A 26,904-nucleotide genomic window follows, 5' to 3' on the forward strand; every position below is an offset into this window, starting at 1 on the left:
AAAAAAAAATTAAATTAAATTAACTCTACGGGCTTTATCGTGTTATGGGTATTCTTTGAACCATCGTGACATGAAGTTGGATGGTCTTTTTAAAGTTTTACTTAAATTTTTGTTGTCGTTAATTCAAACAGAAAAGTTCCCTAAAGGATCTCATATTCTGTCATAACTGGCTTAATTTTTTTAAATCTTTAGTTTACTTAAGTTTTGGTGATAGAATCATTAAGTCTAAATATTCCAAATTCAAGGATATTCTTATGAAATTTCATGAAAGTAGAATTTTGTTAAATTTGGCTTCCATATATTAAGAAATTAGAACTTTGTTTAAATTTCATGTCACCCACGCATTTTTTGCTGCACTTGATGTATGGATAAGATGGTGTTTGGAGCGTTAAAGTAGTCAGATGCTATCTGCCTTAGAGCCTAATTTAGATGCAATCAGCCTTGGGCCCAGTGCTAACCAAATTCCACTACCATTTCTGTTTTCTTTGGATGGCAATTCATTGCCATTTTCGTAGCCTGCTGGCATGAAAGAGGTAGACACCAATGTGCCATCAGTGTGACTTTGATATGGTGATGCTGTGAGTTCAGTGGACTTTGTGACCTCTTTTCTCAACCACGGAGACTGAATATTCAAATCTCTAAAGTGAGATATCAGATGTGTTTTCAGAAAAGGGGTAAAGGTTGTGACTTTTTTTTCCAATCCTTTGGAGAAGTTCAGACTACACAGTTCCAAATATTCTCAAGAAAATCAGTAGCTATACAAGCAGTAGAAATAGTTTGTCATATGTCAGTCATCAGTTTTCAGAAGTAAATAACTTCTATGCACTAAACTACATACAATGCATTGAAAACTAAATATTTTAAATATTCGTTATAGTGTATTTGAACTCTTGAACTGAGTTCTAGGATATCTTTATGTATTTAATATACTTTTTTTTTCCCAAAATTGAGGATAGGTGAATAGTTATCTAAGGCTTAAAAAGTGTTGCCAATATAGTTTTTTTGTTTTTTGGGGTTTTTTTGACACAGTCTTGCTCTGTTGACCAGGCTGGAGGGCAGTGATGTAATCTCAGCTCACTGCAACGTCTGCCTCCCGGGTTCAAGTGATTCTCGTCCCTGAGCCTCCGTAGTACCTGGGATCACAGGCGCCCACCACCATGCCTAATTTTTGTATTTTTAGTAGAGACGGGGTTTGACCATGTTGGCCAGGCTGGTCTCAAACTCCTGGCCTCAAGTGATCCTCCTACCTCAGTCTCCCAAAGTGCTGGGATTATAGGCATGAGCCACCATGCCTGGCCCCAGTGCTATAGTTTTTAGTATGCGTAAGTTAGTTCATTTCTTTGCCACTTTAAAAAAAATGACCAAACACAGATTTTTATTGCCTTTTCACAGAAAATTACTCTGAAAAGCATTAATCTTTTATAGTACCATGTGTCAAGGACTATCTAATATTTAGTCAACAAATATGTATACCTAACATTAGGTTTTCACATACAACAAGGTTAGTGCTTTTGGAGCATGCTATCTGCTGGAGAATACAGACAACTAAAGACATTTATATTTTTACCCTTTTCTGGTCACATAAATGTTTAAATTTTTAGTCTAATGATATTGTAACTTTTTAGATTTTTATCATTCTTAGAAAATAACTTTGAAAATCCTAGATTCTAAAAAAAAAGTTACCTGTTTTCTTCATAATATTTTTGTGTGTGGCTATAAATGCTCTTTTTTATAACAGATTTAATAAACTTTAATAAGATATGTCACAAATCATACAATATATACGATTTAAAATGTACAATTCAATGGTTTTTAGTATAGTCAGAGTTGTGAAACCATCACTGCAGTCTATTTTAGAACATTTTCATCACCCCAAAAAGAAACTATTCACTCCCAAGCCCCTTCCAGCCTTAGACAACAGTTAATCTACTTTCTGTCTCTATAGACTAGCCTGTTCTGAATATTTCCTGTACATGGAAGCATATACTATGTTGTCTTTTTGTGACTGGCTTCTTTCACATAGCATATTGTTTTCAAAGTTCTATGTGGTAGCATATATCAGTATTCAATTTCTTCTTATTGCTAAATATTTCATTATTTGGATATATCACTTCTTACCATTTATTGATCAACATTTGGGTTGTTTCTACTTCTTGGCTGTTACAAATAATTCAGCTGTTGGCCAGGTGTGGTGGCTTACACCTGGAATCCCAGCATTTTGGGAGGCTGAGACGGGCAGATTGCTCGAACCCAGGATTTCGAGACCAGCTTACACAACCTAGTGAGACTGCTTGTCTACAAAAAAAATAGAAACAATTATCCGGGCATGGTGGCATGCACCTGTAGCCCTAGCTACTCAGGAGGCTGAGGTGGGAGGATCACTTAAGCCTGGAAAGTCAAGGCTTCAGTGAGCCATGATCACATCACTGCATTCCACCCTTGGTGACAGAGTGAGACCCTGTCTCAAAAAAAAAAAAAAGTCAGCTAGGAACATTCATGTGCAAGTTTTTGTGTAGAAGTATGTTTTCATTATCTTAGGGATAGACTTAGGAATGGGTCACATGAAAACTCTATGTTTAACCTTTTGAGGAACTGCCAGACTGTTTTTCAAAGAGACTGCATGATTTTTGCATTCCCCCAGGAGTGTATGAGGGTTCCAGTTTTTCCACATCCTTGCTAACTCTTGTTATTGAAACCGCCCAACAGGTTCTCCTTGCCCACTACCCAGACAGAGCCAATTTATCAAAACAGGAGAATTAGAATAGAGAAAGAGTTTAATTCACACAGAGGCGGCTGTACAGGAGACCATGGTTTTATTACTCAAATCAGTCTCCCTGAAAACTTGGAGACCGGGGATTTTAAGGATAATTTGATGAGTAGGGGGGTCAGAAAGTGGGGAGTGCCAATTGGTCAGGTCAGAGGTGAAATCACAGGGAGATGAGTTTGTCCTCTTGCACTGAGTCAGTTCCGGGGTGGGAGCCAAACGACCAGATGAGCTAGTTCATCGATCTGGGTGGTGCCAGCTGATCCATCAAGTGCAGGATCTGCAAAATATCTCAAGTAGTGATCCTAGATTTTACAATAGTGATGTTATCCCCAGGAGCAATTTGGGAAGGTTCAGAATCTTGCCACCTCCAGCTGCATGACTCTTAAACCATAATTTCTAATCTTGTAGCTAATTTGTTAGTCCTGCAAAGACAGTCTGGTCCCCAGGAAGGAAGGGGATTTGTTCTGGGAAAGGGCTGTGATTGTCTTTGTTTCAAAATTAAACTATAAACTCCCAAAGTTAGTTCAGCCTACTCCCAGGAATGAACAAGGACTACTTGGAGGTTAGAAGCAAGATGGAGTCAGTTAGGTCAGATCTCTTTCACTGTAATAATTTTCTCAGTTATAATTTTTGCAAAGGTGGTTTTATTATTGCTTGACTTCTCGACTATAGCCATGCTAGTGGATGTAAAGTAGTATCTCATGTGGCTTTGGTTTGCATTTCCCTGATGGCTAATGCTGCTGAGCATCTTTTCATGTACTTATTGGCCATTTGTATATCATCTTTGAAGAAGTGTCTATCCAGATCCTTTGCCCACTTTTTAATTGGATTATTTGTCTTTTATTACTAGATATGAGTTCTTTCTATATTCTAAATATAAATCCATTATCGGATATATGATTTGAAAATATTTTCTCCCATTCCACGGGCTATCTTTTCACTTTCTTGATGGTATCCTTTGATGCACAAAACGTTTTAATTTTGATGAAGTGCAGTTTAACTGTATTTTTTGTTGTTGCTTGTGTTTTTGGTTGTTCTCTCAAAGAAACCATTGCCTAAACCCAAGTGTTCATGAAAAAGCCAAACTCCGTAAACTATTTGAAGAGATTAATTCTGAGCCAAATGTGAGGATCATGACCCACGATACAGCCTCAGGAGGTCCTGAGAACATGTACCCAAGGTGGCTGGGTTACAGCTTGATTTTATACATTTTAGGGAGAGAAGTTACAGGCAAAGACATTAATCAATACGTGTAAGGTTTACATTGGCTTGGCCTGGAAAGGCAGGACATCTCAAAAGTTCACGAATTTGTGTTGGGCCACATTTAAAGGCATCCTGGGCAACATGTGGCCCATAGGCTGCAGGTTGGACAAGCTTGCCTTAAAAGGTATCAGACTCTTAGTTAAATCTCTCCTAGATCAGGAAAAGGCCTAGAAAGGGAAGAGAATTCTCCACAGAATGTAAATGTTCCTCACAAGAGACAGTTTTGCAGGGCCAATCCAAAAATTATGTCCAAGAAATATATTTTGGGGTACAATACATTGATTTCCTCTAGGGCCTGTTGTCATGTGATGTTATACCAGAGTCAGGTTGGAGTTGGTATCTTATTGCTACAAAGAGTCTGTTCTGTCAGTCTTAGGATTTCAATATTAATGTTAATGCTGGTCAGTTATGTCTAAACTCCAAAAAGGGAGAGGATATAATGAGGCATGTCTGACCCTCCGCTTACCATCATGGCATGAACTACTTTTTTGGGTTTCTTTGGAATCCCCTTGGCCAAGAAGAGAGTCCATTCAGTTGGTTGGGAGCCTTAGAATTTTGTTTTTGGTTTACACAAGGTCACAAAGATTTACACTCATGTCTTCAAAGAGTTTTATGGTTTTAGCAAATATAGAGTTTGATCTTTCTTAACTTTTTTATCACCATAATCTTCTTTTTAACTTTTTATCTTGAAATAGTTTTAGATTTACAGATGAGTTGCAAAAATAGTACTGAGAGTTCCCATGTGCCCTTTGCTGAGCTTCATGTCTTATGTAACCGTAGTATAATTATCAAAACTAAGAAATTAACATTGATGAAATAAAGTTAATTAAACTATAGATTTTATTCAGATCTTCTTTTTCTGTTCCAGGATCCAGTCCAGGGCACAAGGTTGCCTTTAGTTGGCAGGTCTCCATAGTCTACTTCAATTTGACAGTTCCTCTGTCTTTTCTTGTGTCCCAAGACTTTTACAGTTTTGATATGTACTGGTCGAGCATTTTGTAGAATGTCCCTCAATCTGAGTTTGTCTGATCATTTCTCATGATTAGACTGAGGTTAAAGATTTTTGGGGATAAATACCACAGAGGTAAAGAACCCTTTTCACCACATCATATCAGGGATACATGGTATCAATATGTCTTATTGCTGGTAACATTAAACTTGATCACTTGCTTAAAGTGGTATCTGCCATATTTCTCTACTGTAAAGTTAACATTTTTCACTTTTCATTCTCTACTTGTTAGAAGCTACTCAATAAGTTCATCCCACATCACTCAAAGGGAGGAGAGAATTGAAGAATTTATGGATATATCACCATCTTTTTTTTTTTTTCTTTTTCTGAGACAAGGTGCTTGTTGCCCAGGTTGGAGTACAGTGAAGTGGTCCTAGCTCACTGTAGCCTCGAATTACTGGGCTCTAGTGATCATCGTACCTCAGCATCCTGAGTAGGTGGGACTGCAGGTGCATACCACCACACCTAGCTAATTTTTTTACTTTTTATTTTTTATTTCTGTAGAGAAGAGGTCTTGCTATATTGCCTAGGCTGATCTTGAACTCCTGGCCTCATGCAGTCCTCCCGCCTTAGCTGAGATTTACAGTCATGAGCCACTGTGCCCAGCCGACCATAATCTTCTATACTTTGAACCTTCCCTAATAAAATCTTCGATCAAATATAATTCATTTTGACCTACGGAGCAGAGTATACTTTTTTCTGAATGGCTTTCTAGCTATCTCTGCACCATTTAATGAGTAACCATTTCTTCTCCCTAATTTGAAATGGTATCTTTATTATATACCATATACCTATGTGTATTGTATTTCTGAACTCTTTATTCTTTTTTTAATTATTCTATCCCTTCTCCTATAACAGACTTCTAATGAATATAGCTTCAAATATAAGTTTTTATATCTGTCAAGAGTGGTTTCATGGGAGGATTCTTTGTCTTTTTTTAATGATAGGGACGATTATCAAGATGAACAGAGGCTGAGAAGGGAGTCAAAATTGAAGCTCAGAAGGGATGGTATCAGATGGAGGAATGTCTCTAGACAACGGGAGAGATAAGCCTTCTCATCCAGCTAGAAAGATTAACCCCAGTGGAGAAGAATATAGTCTGTTTCACTATATTCATTGAGTACAATCAACGGGAGAAAAGACATCTCTTCTGCTATAAACTGAGATAATGAACAAAGTATGGGCACAAATACAGATTATATTAAAAGTTACTGCCAAGGAGTTGAGAAAATTCCCATCTAATTGCTTCTGTCTTTATGAGGTTTGATGCTAGGGTACCTGCCCTGGATAAAGGAAAGAAGAGGTGGAGTTGAAGGTTTGAGGACAACAGAGAAGGTTCAGTGAACATTTTTGCAGATAAATCTTTGCATATTTCTGTTCATTTCCGTAAAATACTTTTTGCTGACTCAAAAATGTATACATTTTTAAGGATATCAGAAGATACTATGGCCAGGTGCAATGGCTCACACCTATGATCCCAGCAATTTTAGAGGCTGAGGCAGGCAGATCACTTGAGGCCAGGAGTTCGAGACCAGCCTGGCCAACATGGCAAAACCGCATCTCTACTAAAAAAAAAAAACAAAAATCCAAAAATTAGCTGGGTGTGGTGGTGCACACCTGTAGTCCCAGATACTCTGGAGGCTGAGGCGTGAGAATCGCTTGAAACCAGGAGGCAAAGGTTGTGGTGAGCTGAGATTGCACCACTGCACTGCAGCCTGGGTGACAGAGTGAGACTCTGTCTCAAAAAAAAAAAAAGAAGAAGAAAAAGAAGAAGATACTGCCTTAAGAACCTGACCATAAAACCACGTTTGTGCTTAAAGCCATTGACCTAACACGGTGATTATACTACTCCATATTACTCTCAAAGTGTTCAGCTTTCATGACTAATCCATAGTTAAGCCTGACATGAGCTAAATTGAATAAATTTGCTTATCAGTTTTAAAATATTTAAGATTTGAAAACATTGCTTTATGAGAAAAAGCTATTCAAAGTGTTCACCTAGGAAAGATTATAGTATATTTCACTATACTCATTGAGTATAGTCATTCATTTATATTTTTTCAGTCTACTGAGGAAAACTGATTTTAAGGAAGATAATAATTTTCGTAATTTTTGTGCAGCATATCAGTGCTTTCATGCCTTAAAAATTAAGAAAAATTATCTACCTCTATGTGCTACAAGATGGTCTTCAACTTCTACTGTGCCTCGAATTACTACCCATTATACTATTTATCCCCGGGATAAGGACAAGAGATGGGAAGGTAAGTAATAATTTGTGTACAATTCCTGAGACTTTTCTGGATACTTTGTTTCATTTTGTGGGGGAGAGTATTATATTTTTCATAACTTAAAAACATCTAATAATATTTTGTGGCTTTACCAAGTCACATGCTGCATAATGACCCTTCAGTCAACAACACGACAATTATAATGGTAATCTCTTGACATTATAATGGAGCTGAAAAATTCCTATCACCTAGTGACATCTTTTAGAACATAGCTTCCAGACCATCGTAGCTCAACATATTACTCAATTATTTGTGGTGAGTCTGATGTAAACAAACATACTCTACTGCCAGTTCTTTAAAAGTCTACCATATACAATTATGTACAGTACATGATACTTGATAATAAACGACTGTTACTGGTTTATGTATTTACTGTATTATACTTTTATCATTATTTTAGAGTGTACTCTTAATTTTTTAAAAAAGTTAACTGTAAAACAGACACAGGCAGGTCCTTCAGGAGGTATTCTGGAAGAAGCTACCATTTGCATAGGAGATGACAGCTCCATGCGTGTTATTGTCTTTGATGACCTTCCAGTGGGAGAAGATGTGGAGGTGAAAGATATTGATGATCCTGACCCTGTGTAGGCCTAACTAATGTGTGTGTTTGTGTCTTAATTTTTAATAAAAGAGTTTAAAAGATAAAAGGAAAAAAAATTTTAAAAAGAAAGAAACTTATAGAAAAATGATATAAAAACCATTTTTTGTACAGCTGTATAATGTGTTTGTGTTTTAGCTAAGTGTTATTACAAGAGAGTCAAAAAGTTTAAAACATTTAAAAGCTTATAAAATAAAAACATTACTGTAAGCTAAGTTTAATTTACTGACGAAAAAATTTTTTTATAAATTGCGTGTAACCTAAGCATACAGTGTTTATGAAGTCTATAGTAGTGTAATGTCCTTGTCCTTCACATTCTCACTGCTCACTCAGTCACTCACCAAGAACAGCTTCCAGTCCTGTAAGTTCTATTCATGGTAAGTACCCTGTACAGATATACCATTTTAAAATATTTTATACTGTATTTTTGCTGTACTTTTTCTGTGTTTAGATGTGTTTAGTTACATACATACTATTATGTTATAGTTGCCTACAGTATTCAGTATAGTCAGTCACATGCTATATAGCTTTGTAGCCTAGGAGCAATAGCCTATACCCTGTTGCCTAGGTGTATCATAGGCTGTACAATTAGTTTGTGTAAGTATACTCTATGATGTTTGCAAAAGGGCAAAATTGCCTAACGATGCATTTCTCAGAAAGCATTTCTGTCATTAAGTGACTTGTGACTGTATTTTACACAAGTAAATATTTGCTAAATGTATAATAATAAATCTGAAAGCCAAGAATTAGTTTATGGAAACTGAAATAAAGTATGTACTGGAACAGAACCTAAGAATATAATCATACTAATACAGTAATATGCTTAATATAATTATTGTGCAAAACGCAGGGAGAATTTCCATAAATAATACTCTAAAGCACAGCGGATATTTTTTAACTGTCATGTGATTTATCATGTGATTATTGGGTCATATTAATCCCAGAATTTTTATTTCTCCCAGGAGTGAACATGGAAAGGTTTGCAGAAGAAGCAGATGTTGTAATAGTTGGTGCAGGCCCTGCAGGGCTCTCTGCAGCTGTTCGTCTAAAACAGTTGGCTGCGGCACATGAAAAGGACATCCGTGTGTGTCTAGTGGAGAAAGCTGCCCAGATAGGAGCTCATACTCTCTCAGGGGCTTGCCTTGATCCAGGTGCTTTTAAAGAACTCTTCCCAGACTGGAAAGAGAAGGGGGTATGAAAAATTGTTTTTTATACAAAGTCTAATCTTTTGTAATTGTATTTCAGTAATTGTTCCCAAATTACTGGAATATAGGAAACCCTTTTCATGTAACTCTACCTTTTTTTTTTTTCTTTTTTTGAGATGGAGTTTCACTCTTGTTGCCCAGGCTGGAGTGCAGTGGCGTGATCTCGGCTCACTGCAACCTCCACCTCCCAGGTTCCAGTGATTCTCCTGCCTCAGTCTCCCTAGTAGCTGGGATTACAAGCACCTGCCAACACTCCCAGCTAATTTTTTGTATTTTTAGTAGAGACAGGGTTTCACTGTATTGGCCAGGTTGGTCTCGAACTCCTGACCTCAGGCAATCCACCCACCTTGGCCTCCCAAAGCACTGGGATTACAGGCATGAGCCACCACACCCAGCCCATGTAACTCTAAGGGAATAATTATATACTTTTTAAATTAAAAAAAAAATTTATATCAGAATTGTAATTTATGATATTAAATATTTTTGTGTAATGCTTTCTACATGTATTTATGTAATGGGTATATGAGAAGATAACTTGAGAAGACCTTTGAATATTTCTTGGGAGGCATTTTGTATTTTGAGGGTATTTTTAAACTTGTTCTTTAAGTCTTTGTATGATTGTTCTTAATAAAGTAATAATTTCTGGGACAATGCAATATCTAAAGCCAAAGATATTTCTGAAGAAACATATTAATATGGCTTCCCATAACCTAAGCAGAAAAACCACAGGTGTGATATACAGAGGACCAAGTCCGAGTTTTATTGTCTTAAATAAAATTTGTATGAATTTGGTTAAAATCTTAGATTGTCAATTTTTTCTTCTCTAAGATGGGTTATATTATACCTGTCCTACTTCCTAGATTAAATTATTCAGTGGTTGTGAATATACTTGCAAAGATCAAAAATTATATAAATATCTGTATTTTTTCCATATGGAATAAATTGAATTCCAAAAATTTCGTCTGTGCCCTCCTTTCTGAAATATCAAGCTCCCTTAAACTAGAAATACTTTAATTGGGCCCAGTTGAATTTATCCTTTTGATATTATATCAGAAATGGATATTATTGAATTAACACTGACATAATATCAACTCTAATAGAAAATGTTTTTCATGTTGAAGCCCTTTATTGCTTTGGCACCTTTTTTTTGAGACAGGGTCTCACTCTGTCACCCAGGCTGGAGTACAGTGGCACAATCATGGCTCTCTGCAGCCTCAACCTCCGGGGCTCAAGTAATCCTCCCACCTCAGCCCCCTTAGTAGCTGGGATTACAGGCGTGCACCACCACACCCAGCTAATTTTTGTATTTTTTTAGTAGAGACAGGATTTTTGCCATGTGGGCTCAGATTCACTAGCTTCGGCCTCCCAAATTGCTGGGACTACAGGCCTGTGAGCCACCACACAGACTTTGGTGCCTTTTAATATGTATAGCCAGCAGGTACAGTGTAACAACATGTTAATTGTCTTTATCCAAAAGGAAAATAAAACTTCTCTTACCTTTCACCAACCAGGAAGTTTCAACTTAAGAGCCAAGCACCTTGGCTAACCTCTCCACAGAGACAAAAAGACATGAGGGTCACGTTTCAAAGGTGTTTCCAAGACTACCAAGAAATACCTTCCTGGGATGCAAAACTGGCAAGAGGTTTATTTAGATTTTTAAAAGATTCCCAGCTGGCCGGGCGTGTAATCCCAACACTTTGGGAGGCCAAGGGGGATGGATGACTTGAGGTCAGGAGTTCGAGACCAGCCTGGCCAACATGGTGAAACCCCCTCTCTACTAAAAATACCTGGCCAACATGGTGAAACCCCCTCTCTACTAAAAATACAAAAATTAGCCCGGCATGGTGGCAGGTGCCTATAAGCCCAGCCACTTGGGAGACTGAGACAGGAGAAACACTTGAACCCAGGAGGCAGAGGCTGCAGTGAGCTGAGATTGCACCACTGCACTCCAGCCTGGGTGACAGAAAGAGACACTGTCTCAAAAAAAAAAAAAAAAAAAAGATTTCTGTACATCTCAGACAGAGAAAGGATTCACAGTGACAAGTTTTATAAAGGAAATGCCAAAAGAAAATTGGGGAGTTCTTTTTTTGTCATCAGAGTACATTTTATAGTTTTTTTGTATTTATATTTATACTTGCAAATATAAACTAAAAACATTTCTTTTTCTTCTTTTATTTCTAGGCTCCACTTAACACTCCTGTAACAGAAGACAGATTTGGAATTTTAACAGAGAAATATAGAATTCCTGTGCCAATTCTTCCAGGTAAGGTATAGTGAATATGCATAGAACTATGGAATTCCACAGCTGGAAGGAACTACATTTCATCTGACGAAATTTCCTCCTTTTACAGACGAGAACTGAGGCCCAGATATTTGAAGGACTTACTCAAAGCTATACAGCTAGCTGGTGGGAAAGCAGGACTAGAACTCAGTTCTTTTGTCTTGCAGTCTAGAAGAATTGAGATAGCCTTGCAAGCCAAGCAGGAATTTCTAACTTAGTGCTTTAATGTTGTTTGTAATGTAATAAATTAGAACTCTAGACCAAAATTGTAGAAAATAAGTTGAAAGTGTGACCATCAATGTAGCACTTATGTAGAAATACATATTGATTCGAAATTTTAAAGTATTTATGTTTTTGTAATGTCTTATCAATAAAAAGCCAGATTTATAAATTAAGCATATATTTATAGGGCTTCCAATGAATAATCATGGCAATTACATTGTACGCTTGGGACATTTAGTGAGCTGGATGGGCGAACAAGCAGAAGCCCTTGGTGTTGAAGTATACCCTGGTTATGCAGCTGCTGAGGTTTGTATAGTTTTGTTTTGTTTTAATATTTATAGGAACTCTCTTTTTTTAATAAGTGGAGAATTTTATAAAGTTGAAGAAATAAATATTTTTTAAAAGCCATGGGATTTTAGAATTATAAGATTAGAAGGAATCTTTAAAGTATCTAATCCAAAGAGTACTTGAATTCCTCATGTTGTACCCTCATCAAGTGATTGTCCAACTTATGATTGATCACCATAAGGGATGAAAAATTATAGATTGTTGGTAATCTCTTCCTTATTTTGAACAGAACTTACCTATGGTTTTATACTATCCAGAACAAATCTATGCCCTCTTCCAAGGACAACTTTCTAATTATAATTATTCCCTGCTCTCTCTTCCTCCCTATCTTTACTCTGGAATTTTTTTTTATTTCCCAGTATAGGGGTGGTATAGGAGTTAAGGGAAAGGTTTGTCTCTGCCCTCTGAAGGTTCACCAGAAATGAACTGACAATAGACAGAGTAATAGGAGAAGAAGCATACAGATTTATTTAACATGCATAAGCACAAGAGAATGATGACCCGATAGCCCAGTGAGGTCCAAACGCTTATCTACCCTTCATCAGAAGGGAAGGGGAAATTAGGTGTTTAGCAATCTTGAAAGGAAGTGAATGATTTTTAGGGAAAATGAATGCACCCAAGACACAGAAATTAACTTGTAAATGATTCTCTTTGGAATTTGAATGAGCCTGAGAGGCAGGCATGATCTTATGAAAAAGTGTTTGTCTAGGTGTAGTTGCTTTTTTCTGTTTTCTTTTCTGCAATAGATATTAATAATAAGATTTCAGGAATGGGATGGAAGACCATTGTGTTCTCTTTGGCAGGTCCAGTCTTAAGGTAGAGAATGGAATATCAGAGAAGAGCCACATCCAGTGCTTTAGAAGAGATAGGATTGAAAGACAGGAGGAGGGGAAGGTCAGAGAGACCTTGAAGCTGCTGCTTTGGTTTAGCATGCCAGAGTGCCATATTTTAGCCTATCATTTTCTGAGCCCCAATAGCAGAAAGGTGTGATACCCTTCCTCGCCCATCATAAGGGTCACAGCTGACACTCCTATAACAAAAGACAGGGTAACAAGAAAAACATACCACATTTGTTTAATCAAAGTTCTACATGATATGAAATCCTTCAGAAATAAAGGCCCCAAAGACCCAGGGGAAACCATTTTTATGCTTAGGTACAATAAGAATGGACAGCCATGTTGAAATGTGATTAGACAGAAGGGTATGATCTAATGGTAGTAGACTGAGAGAGGAAGCCAAGCAAGGCCTGTCTGTTCACATTCTCTTTGGCCTTTTTGTGTAGCATTTCTTCCTCTGAGGTATGGCTGGAGCAGAACTCCTCTGGAGTGAGAGTTTTCAAGGGGAAAGGGAGAAGTAAGAAAATAACCTTTCTAGGTTTTATGGCCTGTATTAAGGGAGAGGATTTCTGGTTTCTATGACTCAACCTTGAGGAAGAGGAATCCTGGTTTCTGTGACTTGCTTTAGGGGAGAAAGAGGGATGGGAGAAGGTAAGAAAGACCTTGTTTCTGAGGCCTTCCAGTCTTTCTTCAGTTCCAGGTACTCAGCATAGGGGCTGAGTGCCAAGGTAAGACTTCCCCCTCACCCTCTGAAGGTTCACAGAAAAATCGGCTCACAAGAGGCAGGTTAGTAGGAGAAAAGGCATACAGGTTTATCAGCGTGCATGAAGGGAATATTACAGAGTGATGACCCTGCCACACAATGGGGTACAGTTATATGCCATTCTTGGTAGGGAAAATGGAGATGGGGAAGTATGGATGACTTTAGGGGGATAGTAGGTGATTTTTAGGGGAATTCAGTGGGCTTGAAGAACATACAGCGACCTGGGACAAAGTCTCTTGAGCCTGCAGAGGAAGCAATGGTTTCTGACAGAAGCCTGTCCAAGTTTATTGACAGACTTCAGTCATTCTTCCTGCAATATGAGTTCAGTTCATGAAAACTCAGGAAAGGGACCAGAAGTAATTGTTTGCTTCTTTGGTAGGCCCATATTTTAGGAAGATAAGGGAACTTCAGAGAACAACTTCATCCTGTGCTTTGGGAGAGACAGACGATTAAGAGACAGGGACAGTTGGCCAGGGAACATCAGAGAGACATTGAAGCTTCTTCAGTTCAGCATGTCAAAGCACCATATTTTGGGATATCAGTTTCTGAGCCTCAACATCGGCATGCCAGGGACATACTTTTTAGGGTATTATCTTCTGAGCCCCAGCCCTAGCTTAAATATTCTCAGTTCTTTCAGCCATGATGGTACATAATTTGAGTTTTGAGTTCTTTCAGTATTCTTGCTGCCCACTTCTGAATGGATCCTCTTTTTATCCCCTTTACAAAGTGGCACCCAGAATGAATAAACCACTTCATGTCTAGTGTAGAACTGTTATCTTCTCCATTCTAGAAACTGGTCTTCCATTAATTCCCTCAAAGTAATTACTTTTTTGGCAACCACATCACACTATTGATTCTTATTATGCATTACTGGGGAAATTATTAAAAATAAAATCTTGGCCGGGCGCAGTGGCTCACGCCTGTAATCCCAGCACTTTGGGAGGCCAAGGCAGGCAGGTCATGAGGTCAGGAGATCAAGACCATCCTGGCTAACATGGTGAAACCCCGTCTCTACTAAAAATACGAAAAATTAGCCAGGCATGGCGGCACATGCCTGTAATCCTAGCTACTTGGGAGGCTGAAGCAGGAGAATCGCTTGAACCCAGAAGGCAGAGGTTGCAGTGGGCCGAGATCATGCCACTGCACTCCAGCCTGGGTGACAGAGCGAGATTCCATCTCAAAAAATAAAAAATAAAATCGCCTGAGGACCCAGAAAAATTCTCTTCATAAATTATAAAAAAGAATGAAACAGGCCAGGCGCAGTGACTCATGCCTGTTATCCCAGCACTTTGGGAGGCCGAGGTGGGCGGATCATGAGGTCAAGAGATCGAGACCATCCTGGCCAACATGGTGAAACACCGTCTGTACTAAAAATACAAAAATTAGCTGGGCGTGGTGGCAGGCACCTGTAGTCCCATCTACTCAGGAGGCTGAGGCAGGAGAATCACTTGAACCCGGGAGGCAGAGGTTGCAGTGAGCCGAGATGGTGCAACTGCACTCCAGCCTGGCAACAGAGTGAGACTCTGTCTCAAAAAAAAAAAAAAAAAAGGGCACAGTGGCTCACACCTGTAATCCCAGCACTTTGGAAGGCTGAGGCGGGCGGATCACGAGGTCAGGAGATCGAGACCGTGGGGAAACCCCGTCTCTACTAAAAGTACAAAAGATTAGCTGGGCGTGGTGGTGGGCGCCTATAGTCCCAGCTACTTGGGAGGCTGAGGCAGGAGAATGTCGTGAACCCGGGAGGCAGAGCTTGCAGTAAGTCGAGATCACGCCACTGCACTCCAGCCTGGGTGACAGAGCAAGACTCCGTCTCAAAAAAACAAAAAAAAAAGAACGAAACAGTTTTATTCTTGAATTAGCCTTAAACCAAGACTATGATGCATATCACAGGCCAAGACAGAAATCTCATCCTTTTAAATAGCCAGGTAGATACAATCCATTCATTACATACATGTTAACTGTTTTTACAGATACAATCTATTCATTACATACATGTTAACTGTTTTTACTCTAAGGAAAAATAAAATATCTTGTTTTTTGTTGTTGGTTTTTTTGTTTGTTTGTTTTGTTTTTTGACAAGCAGGAAGTTACAACTTAGAGCCAAACACCTACCCAAATTCCCATTGACACAGGAAGACAGGAGGCATCCTCCTTGGTGTTCCATTTCAAAGCAATGGCTCCGAAGCCCTAAAAAAGACATTCCTGGAATGCAGTTTAAAAAGACTGCCATGTGCCCTCTCCCCTCTCCCCTCTCCTCTCTCCCCTCTCCCCTCTCCCCTCTCCCCTCTTTCCACGGTCTCCCTCTGATGCCGAGCCGAAGCTGGACGGTACTGCTGCCATCTCAGCTCACTGCAACCTCCCTGCCTGATTCTCCTGCCTCAGCCTGCCGAGTGCCTGCGATTGCAGGCGCGCACCGCCCCGCCTGACTGGTTTTCGTATATTTTTGGTGGAGACGGGGTTTCGCTGTGTTGGCTGGGCTGGTCTCCAGCTCCTAACCGCGAGTGATCTGCCAGCCTCGGCCTCCCGAGGTGCCGGGATTGCAGACAGAGTCTGGTTAACTCAGTGCTCAATGGTGCCCAGGCTGGAGTGCAGTGGCGTGATCTCGGCCCGCTACAACCACCTCCCAGCCGCCTGCCTTGGCCTCCCAAAGTGCCGAGATTGCAGCCTCTGCCCGGCTGCCGCCCCGTCTGGGAAGTGAGGAGCGTCTCCGCCTGGCCGCCCATCGTCTGGGATGTGAGGAGCCCCTCTGCCCGGCTGCCCAGTCTGGAAAGTGAGGAGCGTCTCTGCCCGGCCGCCATCCCATCTAGGAAACAAGGAGCGCCTCTTCCCAGCCGCCATCACATCTGGGAAGTGAGGAGCCTCTCTGCCCGGCCGCCCATCGTCTGAGATGTGGGGAGCACCTCTGCCCTGCCGCCCAGTCCGGGATGTGAGGAGCGTCTCTGCCCGGCTGCCCCGTCTGAGAAGTGAGGAGACCCTCTGCCTGGCAACCGCCCCGTCTGAGAAGTGAGGAGCCCCTCCGCCCAGCAGCCACCCCGTCTGGGAAGTGAGGAGCGTCTCCGCCCGGCAGCCACCTCGTCCGGGAGGGAGGTGGAGGGATCAGCCCCCCGCCCGGCCAGCCACCCCGTCCGGAAGGGAGGTGGGGGGGTCAGCCCCCCGCCCGGCCAGCCAACCCGTCCAGGAGGGAGGTGGGGGGGGTCAGTCCCCCGCCCGGCCAGCCGCCCCGTCCGGGAGGGAGGTGGGGGGGCCAGCCCCCCGCCCGGCCAGCCGCCCCGTCTGGGAGGGAGGTGGGGGGGTTAGCCCACCGCCCAGCCTGCCGCCCTGTCCGGGAGGGAGGTGGGGGTTCGGCCCCCCGCCTGGCCGGCCACCCGGTCCGAGAGGTGAGGGGCGCCTCTGCCCGGCCGCCCCTACTGGGAAGTGAGGAGCCCCTCTGCCCGGCCAGCCGCTCTGTCCGGGAGGGAGGTGGGGGGGTCAGCCCCCCGCCCGGCCAGCCACCCCGTCCGGAAGGGAGGTGGGGGGGTCAACCCCCCGCCTGGCCAGCCGCCCCGTCCGGGAGGTGAGGGGCACCTCTGCCCGGCCGCCCCTACTGGGAAGTGAGGAGCCCCCCCGCCCGGCCAGCCGCCCCGTCCTGGAGGGAGGTGGGGGGGTCAGCCCCCCGCCAAGCAAGCCGCCCCGTCCGGGAGGTGAGGGGCGCCTCTGCCCGGCCGCCCCTACTGGGAAGTGAGGAGCCCCTCAGCCCGGCCAGCCGCCCTGTCCGGGAGGGAGGTGGGGGGGTCAGCCCACCGCCCAGCCTGCCACCCTGTCCGGGAGGGAGGTGGGGGGTCAGCCCCCCGCCTGGCCAGCCGCCCCGTCCGGGAGGGAGGTGGGGGGTCAGCCCCCCGCCTGGCCAGCCGCCCCGTCTGGGAGGGAGGTGGGGGGGTCAGCCCACTGCCCAGCCTGCCGCCCTGTCCGGGAGGGAGGTGGGGGTTCGGCCCCCCGCCTGGCCAGCCGCCCCATCCGGGAGGTGAGGGGCGCCTCTGCCCGGCCGCCCCTACTGGGAAGTGAGGAGCCCCTCTGCCCGGCCAGCCGCCCCGACCAGGAGGGAGGTGGGGGGGGTCAGCCCCCTGCCCGGCCAGCCGCCCCCTCCGGGAGGTGAGGGGCACCTCTGCCCGGCCGCCCCTACTGGGAGGTGGGGAGCCCCTCTGCCCGGCCACCACCCCGGCTTGGAGGTGTACCCAACAGCTCATTGAGAACGGGTCATGATGACAATGGCGGTTTTGTGGAATGGAAAGGGGGGAAAGGTGGGGAAAAGATTGAGAAATCGGATGGTTGCCGTGTCTGTGTAGAAAGAGGTAGACATGGGAGACTTTTCATTTTGTTCTGTACTAAGAAAAAATTCTTCTGCCTTGGGATCCTGTTGATCTGTGACCCTACCCCCAACCCTGTGCTCTCTGAAACGTGTGCTGTATCCACTCAGGGTTGAATGGATTAAGGGCGGTGCAAGATGTGCTTTGTTAAACAGATGCTTGAAGGCAGCATGCTCGTTAAGAGCCATCACCACTCCCTAATCTCAAGTACCCAGGGACACAAACACTGCGGAAGGCCGCAGGGTCCTCTGCCTAGGAAAACCAGAGAACTTTGTTCACTTGCTTATCTGCTGACCTTCCCTCCACTATTGTCCTGTAACCCTCTGCGAGAAACACCCAAGAATGATCAATAAAAAAAAAAACTTTCAAAAAAAAAAAAAAAAAAAAAAAGCATTCATTCCAGCCGGGCGCAGTGGCGTGCTTCTAAGTGCATCAAACCATTAAATATCCAGACAAATCAGAAAAAAAAAAAAAAAAAAAAAAAAAGAACTATCAAGATTGACAAGGAAACAAAGGCATTTTCAGGTAAACAACAACTGAGAGAATTTACCAGAGGCATCCTTGTAATAAAGGGAACACCAAAGAACATTCTCATGCAAGAGAAAAGTGACTCTAATATTTTAGAGATGGGGGATGAAATGGCGAGCGAGAGAAAGGGAATAAATAAATGAGTAAATCCAAAAAAAAAAAAAAAAAAAAAGACTGCCATGTATCTCAGAGAGACAAATAAAGGATTTACAGTTGGAAGTTTGCTAAAGGAAATGCTGAAAGAAAAGTTATTGGCAGCAAGGAAAATTCATTTTTTTTCCATTTGTTTTTACCTTTACAGTTTGTAAGTCAAATAAAACACATGGGTCCCTGTATTATACTTGCTGCTATAAATTTCTGTTTTCCTAAACCATATACGTGCATTTGGGGTTTTTGGACCCAAGTGTGGGATTTTGCATTTCTCCTTGTTAAACATTGTTGACTGGAATCGGTGTCAAAGTCACAGGTAGGTGGTTTGTAGAATCCATGATTTTCACTTTTGGAATACATACATGAACACTTATAGTCACTTGTATCACTTTTCTTTTTCTCAGGTCCTTAACGATTACCATCAACAGATTATTGATCTCTTTGCCAGGGTTTTTTGAGGGTACGCTGAGCCAAACTTCAGTTTAGTCTGTAGCCATATTCTGCTGTTGATTTGTTCGTTTTCAGGATCTCAAATAAAACCTTTATATATATATATTTATTTTGTGGGGGGGTGGGTTCATATCCATTGCTGCTAATCTTTTCTTGTACTTCTCCATGCCCATGCTTTCTTACAATCTGCTGTGTAATTGCATTGTACATTTTGTACTTTACTATCCAGCGAGCATTTTCCTCCACAGAGAAAACAGAAGCTAAGGGTTACAGACTATTGCTATTTATCCTCATCAGAATTACACTTTTGACCTATTTTCCCCCTTTTTCTTGCTCCAAAAATAAACTTTTATCATCCTTGGTCTGTCTTCAGCTTCTCCCTGTTTTGTTTTATTTTTGTTTATTGAATGAAGTCTTCACTCATTTGAGACGTAAGCTTTCCTGACAGTTTCTCTCCACCTTCATGTTCTTCATGTGTTACAGGCCTCCATTTCAGATTCTTTACACATGATTTGACATCTGAAGGGCACTTCTTGTTTAATCTTACTGGTTTCCCTAGTAATCTCTCTAGTAGTCTCCCCCTTTTCTTTCTCATCAAGGTTGTGGCATTGTTTTCATTTCCCATTGTGCGAGCTCTGTTCGTTAATACTCTGGAAGGGAGTACCTTAATACATGTCTCTTTATTACCTGAACATTTTAAACTCTGTTATTTCTATAATCTAGAGAAGATGTTCACCTTCTAAGAAACCTAAGGCTGTTTACTGTTTTTTTCAAGATTATTATTAATTCTAAGGTATTAATAAATTTGTTTTTTATCGTTTTTAGGTCCTTTTTCATGATGATGGTAGTGTAAAAGGAATTGCCACTAACGATGTAGGGATACAAAAGGATGGTGCACCAAAGGTAAACCTTTTTAATAGTTACGTGCTTAATAAAGCGACAAACAACAGAAAGAACTGTGTGGGCATCAAAGTGAAACCCCATCTCTCCAAAAAAAGAAAACAAAATTAGCTGGGCTTTGTGGTATACACCTGTAGTCCTAGCTACTTTGGAGGCTGAAACAGGAGGATCACTTGAGCCCAGGAGTTCGAGGCTGCAGTGAGTCATAATCACGCCACTTCATTTCAGCTTGGGTGAGTGACAGAGCAAAACCCTGTCTTAAAAAAGAAGAAGAAAGAACCAACTTAGACTTAATAAAGGTCTTGCTACAAACTGTACATTAATTATATGGGTGTTGGGACGCCAAGGCAGATAGATCACTTGAACCCAGGAGTTTGAGAACTTCCTGAGCAACATGGTGAGACCCTGTCTCTATCAAAAATACAAAATTAGCCAGTCTTATAACCTGGTCTCAAAATAAATAAATAAATAAATAAAAATTTTTAAAATGTCAAAAAATGTGGGTGTTAGAATACAGTAATTAATATCGAATTTTGCTTTCATTAAAAAATATAGAAGCAACTTTGAGCTAACAATGGTTTAGGCAAGTAGTTATAATATGTTTAAAAAATTTTTAAAAGATAATAACATACAAATATACAAACATAAGTCAAACACATGTCAAAGATTTTATTTCATTTAGTTAAGGAGAGAATCAGTAAGATGTTACAACCAATGCAAGGAGAATTCAAACATATACACATTTATAGGCCATCAATCCACTGCATTAACCAAATACATCAAATGAAAATAGTTTCCACAGTTTTTATTTCTCCACAATTTTCATTTCTTTGGACAAGAATCATTTTGCATTACTATCAGTAGATAAATAGTGATATACTTTGACGTGTTTGTTTGTTTGTTTGTTTGTTTGTTTTGAGACGGAGTTTCATTCTGTTGCCCAGGCTGGAGTGCAGTGGTGCAATCTTGGCTCACTGCAACCTCTGCTTTCCAGGTTCAAGTAGTTCTCCCACCTCAGCCTCCCGAGTAGCTGGGATTACAGGCGTGCGCCACCATACCTGGCTACTTTTTGTATTTTTATTAGAGATGGGGTTTTGCCATGTTGGCCAGGCTGGTCTTGAACTCCTGACCTAGTAATCCACCCACCTCGGCCTCCCAAATTGCTGGGATTACAGGCATGAGCCACCGTGCCTGGCCTTTATCACAGTATTCTTAAGCACTTTGACATGATTTTAACATCTTTTGGTAGATATAAAACTGATTCTCCACCTCCCATTCAAAATATAAACCTGGATAATTTTCAGGTTTTCATATCTTGTATTTTTGAATCTGAAAGCAAAACCGTTAGAACATAGAATTCTCACTCTTTGGAAAAGATAAGGAAAAAAATAGCTTGCTGTCCTATAATATGAACAAAACACAAATTAACATCTCAATCAACTAACCTGCCTATTCAGGTTTATTTATTATCCGATTTCCCAACTAGATTATAAGCTCCCTAAGGATGGAGATCCTGGGGTTATTCTAGTGCCTGGCATAATGCCAGGTACATATTAGGTCTCAGTAAATATGTGTCAACTGATAGTTTATTCTCCTGTCTGCCACTCTTGGAATAGAATTAGGAATCTACAGTCTCTTCCAGCAGATTTTCTCCTTCTCACATTTCCTGCTTTAAAAGCAAATAGCGGCCCGTCGCAGTGGCTCACGCCTGTAATCCCAGCACTTTGGGAGGCTGAGGCAGGCAGATCACGAGGTCAGGAGATAGAGACCATCCTGGCTAACACGGTGAAACCCTGTCCCTACTAAAAAAAAAAAAATACAAAAACATTAGCCGGGCGTAGTGGCGCACGCCTGTAATCCCAGCTGTTTGGGAAGTTGAGGCAGGAGAATGGCGTGAACCCAGGAGGCGGGGCTTGCAGTGAGCCGAGATCACGCCACTGCACTCCAGCCTGGGCTACAGAGCGAGACTCCGTCTCAAAAAAAAAAAAAAAAAAAAAAAAAAGCAAATGGCAAATCCTGTTTGGGACTTCTAGGGGTTTAACTGGCCCCATCAGAATCATGTGACATCTTGGGGCTCAGCCTGTCCTGCAGTAAGGCCTAAGAAGCTGTTTTTTAACAAGCCTCCAGGGATTCCGATGCATAGCCAGGTTTGTAAAGAGCTGTTATCTCATACTGCCTCTCAGTAAAAGAATATGGTTTTTCATATATTACGGTTCTTTTCTATATTATGACTAATTATAAATTATATTTCAGTCTAAATATTTTTATATTTTATAACAAAATTGAAGCACACAAATTCTACCATTCTGATATTTCATTTTTGTGTGTTCTCATTTGTTCAAATATGGGCTTATTTCAGGTGGCAGAGGTTGCAGTGAGCCGCGATCGCACCACTGCACTCCAGCCTGGGCGACAGAGTGAGACTCCATCTAAAAAAAAAAAAAAGATTAAAAAAATATATATATATATGGTTTTTAACTTTATGCTTTGCATTTGTAAAAACGTTTACATTTTGTATGTTGTATTTATACGGATCTAATAGCATAGAAGAGTACAATGGAGTCTTAGTAATTTCAGCCCCAAAATCTAAGTTTTTAAAAATAGTACTACCACAAGATTAGAGTGGGGAAAATCAAAGATTCTGTTTAAGGTGTTGTTCCATTCTCTATTTAACCCACTGTAGCTAAGCTTTCTCCCTGCCATTTCACTGAAACAGCTCTTGTTAGAGTCACAAATACCTCCATTTTGCCAATCTGGTGGACAGGTCTCTGTTTTCCCTTACTTGACCTTCTAGTGGGTAGCACTTGACACAGTTGGATTATGTTTTCCTTCTTGAAACACTTTTTTGACTTGGCTCTCTTACAGCCTTCTCTTGGTTCCTATCTCCAATATGCATCTTATTATAAGAATTCTGGTTTGGACATTTTTAAGTTACAGAGGTTAAGTAACTTGGCTGGGGTCAGACACCTGGTAAGTAGTGGGGCTGGGATTTGAATACAGGCTGTGTGGCTCCATGGCCTGTCCCTTGAACACTAAAGGGCATGTTACCTCTAAGAAGAAACAGAAATATGTTCATTAATATTTTAGTTCATACAGATTGAATTGTTTTATAAGTGGTGCTGGGGAAACTATATCCATCTGGAAGCAAATAGAGTTGGACCCCGGTTTGCTGGTTGTTTCTTTCTGGTGATTTAAAGATCTAAAACAATACAAATCAGAAATCTAAGAGATGACAGTTAACAATTTTGGTGTAGGGTAAGCCACCCTACCGCAACAAGGTACTAAAAACCTGTAAAAAAACAGACAAACCTTTTTTAACTTAATATATAAAAGTTAAACACTTCTTTATACCAAAATATACTATAAAGTCTGTAAATGTTTGACTATCTGTAATATCAAGGTGCACTTAAACATCGACAAGAAAAAGGACAACACATTGGAAAAATGGGTAGAGTCTAAAAAATTAACAATTCATAGAACAACTCCAATGACCACTAATCATAAGTAAAGATACTTAAATATGTTTTTTTCAGAGTCCAGAGGTTAAATGTCATTTCTTCAAAGAGGACTTTCCTGATCACTCAATCTAGAATAGCTGGCTTCTATTATTCTCCCTTGTAATACCCTCTGCTCTCTTTCATAGCACTTAAACAATTGTAATTATATACTCATGTATTTATTTAATGTCTGTCTCTATGGCTAGTCCAAAGAAAAGGAACATATCTTTTTTTCAATTCATCCATGTATTCCCAATGCCTGGCACAGAACCTGGCACATTGTAGGTATTCATTCACTATTTCTTGAATCAAAAAGAAAAGATGCTCAAAATAGTAATCAGGGAAATGCAAATTAAAATAGTATTGAGGGCCAGGCACCGTGGCTCACACTTGTAATCCCAGCACTTTGGGAGGCCAAGGTGGGTGGATCATCTGAGGTCAGGGGTTCAAGACCAGCCTGGCCAACATGGTGAAACCCTGTCTCTACTAAAAATACAAAAAGTTAGCTGGGCTTGGTGGCAGGTGCCTGTAATCCCAGCTACTCAGGAGGCTGAGGCAGGAGCATAGCTTGAACCCTGGAGGCGGAGGTTGCAGTGAGCCGAGATCGTGCCATTGCACTCCAGCCTGGGCAACAAGAGCACAACTCTGTCTCAAAAAAAAAAAAAAAAAAAAAATTAAAAAATAAAAAAAAAAATAGTGAGTTATCACACTTGATACACTAGCAAAAATGTAAAAGGAACAGTTATATCTGTCACTAACTGTACTATAGGGAAAGGGTCTTATATACTACTGATGGAAATATATTCATTGCTTCAGGCTTTTTGGAAGTAATATGATAATATCAATTTTAAAAAAATAGATGTACCCTTTGATCTAAGAGGGCCACTCCTGGGAATCTATCTTATAGGAATAAAAGCACCAATATTGTACGTGTATACAGGTGTCCCTTGGTGTGCATGGTAGACTGGCTCCAGGACCCTACAAGCATACCAAAATTCATGCATAGTCAAGTCCCAAAGTTAGCCCTGCAGAACTCGCATATATGAAAAATCGGTCTTCCATATACTCGGGTTTCACATCCGGTGAATATTGTATTTTCAATCCTCATTTGGTTAAAAATAAATCCTTGTATATGTGAACCCACACAGTTCAAACCCATCTTGTTCAAGGGTCAGCTCTATATTAAATATATATTCAAGAGTGTTTATATCTTATAAAATTGTTTATGTTCATGCATAAGCTGGAAACAGTGAATGGCTATTATCCATTGGCAGAGGAGCTGGATAATCTATCCTGTCTCTCTACATGGACTACTACCTAGTCATTAAAGAGAAAGATTTGAGCTATATAGTGACTTGAAAAGATTTCCATGAGGTATTTTAAGTGAGAAGAGTAAGATCATATGATTCTATATATTATATATTTACTATGTGATTCTTTATAATATTATACATTTGCACTGTCTCTTCTACATCTGAATCATAGTTCAATTTAAATCTGACCAGAATGTGAATGTATTTTAAATTGTCAAATGTTGCCATTTAACATGTTTTTGCTTTTCAGGCAACATTTGAGAGAGGACTGGAACTACATGCTAAAGTCACAATTTTTGCAGAAGGTTGCCATGGACATCTAGCCAAGCAACTATATAAGAAGTTTGATTTGAGAGCAAATTGTGAACCTCAAACCTACGGGATTGGACTGAAGGAGGTATCCTGGTTTGTTTCTATAATTTTAATTTTGAAAGATGGAATTTAAATTTATTTGTATTATCAGGTAGTTTATAATACTGATTTAATTTTAGTTATATTTTTTCATTGTCTTGAAATGTTCATTATGACTAAAACTTATTTGCGATATTTTTCAAGGGGCTAGAAGATATTACTGATCAAATTATATTACTGGTTAAGTTAGTTTTACATGTTGGAATTGTTGTATCAAGTGTTGCTTGAAGTGAATCTTGAACTTGTGAATATTTGAATCTTTTTTATTTTCATTGTAATGCCATCTGCCCTGTTAGGATTGTTCTTGTTATCCATATACTGTTTGTAGGATGACCACATCCTACGAGGAATTATTTTTTCAAAATTATAATGTGAAGATAATTTTCTTTATGAAAGACACACTCAGCCATAGTATATTAATCTGCAACCTAAAATTTAATTAGGTTATGTATTGTACATTTTCTCAATTTATCCATTCTCTAGTCTTATTTTCCCAAATCCTAGGCTTATTAGAATGTAAATGTAAAATTTTCATTATAACCCTTTTGCTTAAATATTTTTGTGGAGCTAGCAATGGTGGCCCACACCCATAACCCCAGCATTTTGAGAGGCCAAGGCAAGATGATTGCTTGGGTCCAGGAGTTCAAGACCTGCCTGGGCAATGTAGTGAGACCTCATCTCTACTGAAAATTTAAAAATTAGCCAGGTGTGGTGGTGCACACCTGTAGTCCCAGCTACTCTGGAGGCTGAAGCAGGAGAACCACTTCACTCCAAGAGATCAAGACTGCAGTGACCTGTGATCATACCACTGCACCCTACCCTGGGTGACAGAGTGAGATCCTATCTCTAAAAAAAAAAAAAAAGAATATAGTAATTAACAACAAAAAATTTATTTTAGGTTAAATCTCAGAAAGGTTCAAAGTCTATATAAAACTAGATTCATTATATTGTGAATAAGGGTTTGTTTTGATAGATTGCATATGTCTGATTGCACATAATATTATCTGACTTAGATAATATTTCAGATAGAAACTGTTCAGAATTTAAAATTTACCAGTCTGAAAAGAGGGTGAACAATTTATTTCAATTGTGGGGGGCAGGGTAGAGGGAATAAATTGCTTTGTTGGAGAATACATGTCCATTATGAAGAGACCTTAAGTGTACAGCTACATTAATTTTTACATGGTGAACATATCCATGTGGCTGTCACCCAGATGAAGATAGAGAACACTACCAGTACCGCAGAACTTTCCCTCAGCCTTTCAGTAGGATTTCCTAATTTCCTATAATTGTATAAAAGTCTTTACCAATTTGAGAATCTATTTAATGTCTTAAAGAGTTCATAAGTTTTCTGACCTGTTTCTTTAATCTGACTCATGCTGCAGTTTGATATAATTTTCTTTGATATTCAAGGTGATCCACCTGTATTCTTTTTTATTATTTTTTTTTTTTTTTTGAGACTGAGTCATGCTCTCTCACCCAGGCTGGAGTGCAGTGGCATGATCTTGGCTCACCGCAACTTCTGCCTCCCAGGTTCAAGCAATTCTCACGCCTCAGTCTCCTGAGTAGCTGGGATTACAGGCGTCCGCCACCATGCCCAGCTAATTTTTGTAGTTTTAGTAGAGACAGGGTTTTACCATGTTGGCCAGGATGGTCTCGAACTCCTGACCTCAAGTGATCTGCCCACCTCAGCCTCCCAAAGTGCTAGGATTGCAGGCGTGAGCCACCGTGC

At 40.6% G+C, this 26,904-nt stretch overlaps 1 protein-coding gene across 3 annotated transcripts in view; it reads left to right on the forward strand.

Annotated features, from left to right (window-relative positions):
- The window catches only part of ETFDH (electron transfer flavoprotein dehydrogenase), a 41,568-nt gene that overhangs the window by 1,273 nt on the left and 13,391 nt on the right, over nucleotides 1-26,904 (forward strand). For 2 of the 3 annotated variants that reach the window (XM_019025576.4, XM_055384764.2), the window contains exons 2-7: nucleotides 7,160-7,300; nucleotides 8,888-9,117; nucleotides 11,312-11,393; nucleotides 11,821-11,939; nucleotides 19,877-19,954; nucleotides 25,012-25,158. In XM_019025576.4, coding sequence (XP_018881121.3) covers nucleotides 7,160-7,300; nucleotides 8,888-9,117; nucleotides 11,312-11,393; nucleotides 11,821-11,939; nucleotides 19,877-19,954; nucleotides 25,012-25,158 — 797 coding nt within the window. Of the gene's footprint in view, nucleotides 1-5,990; nucleotides 6,876-7,159; nucleotides 7,301-8,887; nucleotides 9,118-11,311; nucleotides 11,394-11,820; nucleotides 11,940-19,876; nucleotides 19,955-25,011; nucleotides 25,159-26,904 lie in introns of those variants that run through there. The other variant, XM_055384765.2, reaches the window with a different exon arrangement.

Source organism: Gorilla gorilla, chromosome 3, assembly GCF_029281585.2.
Source record: "Gorilla gorilla gorilla isolate KB3781 chromosome 3, NHGRI_mGorGor1-v2.1_pri, whole genome shotgun sequence".
Taxonomy (NCBI): Eukaryota; Metazoa; Chordata; class Mammalia; order Primates; family Hominidae; genus Gorilla; species Gorilla gorilla.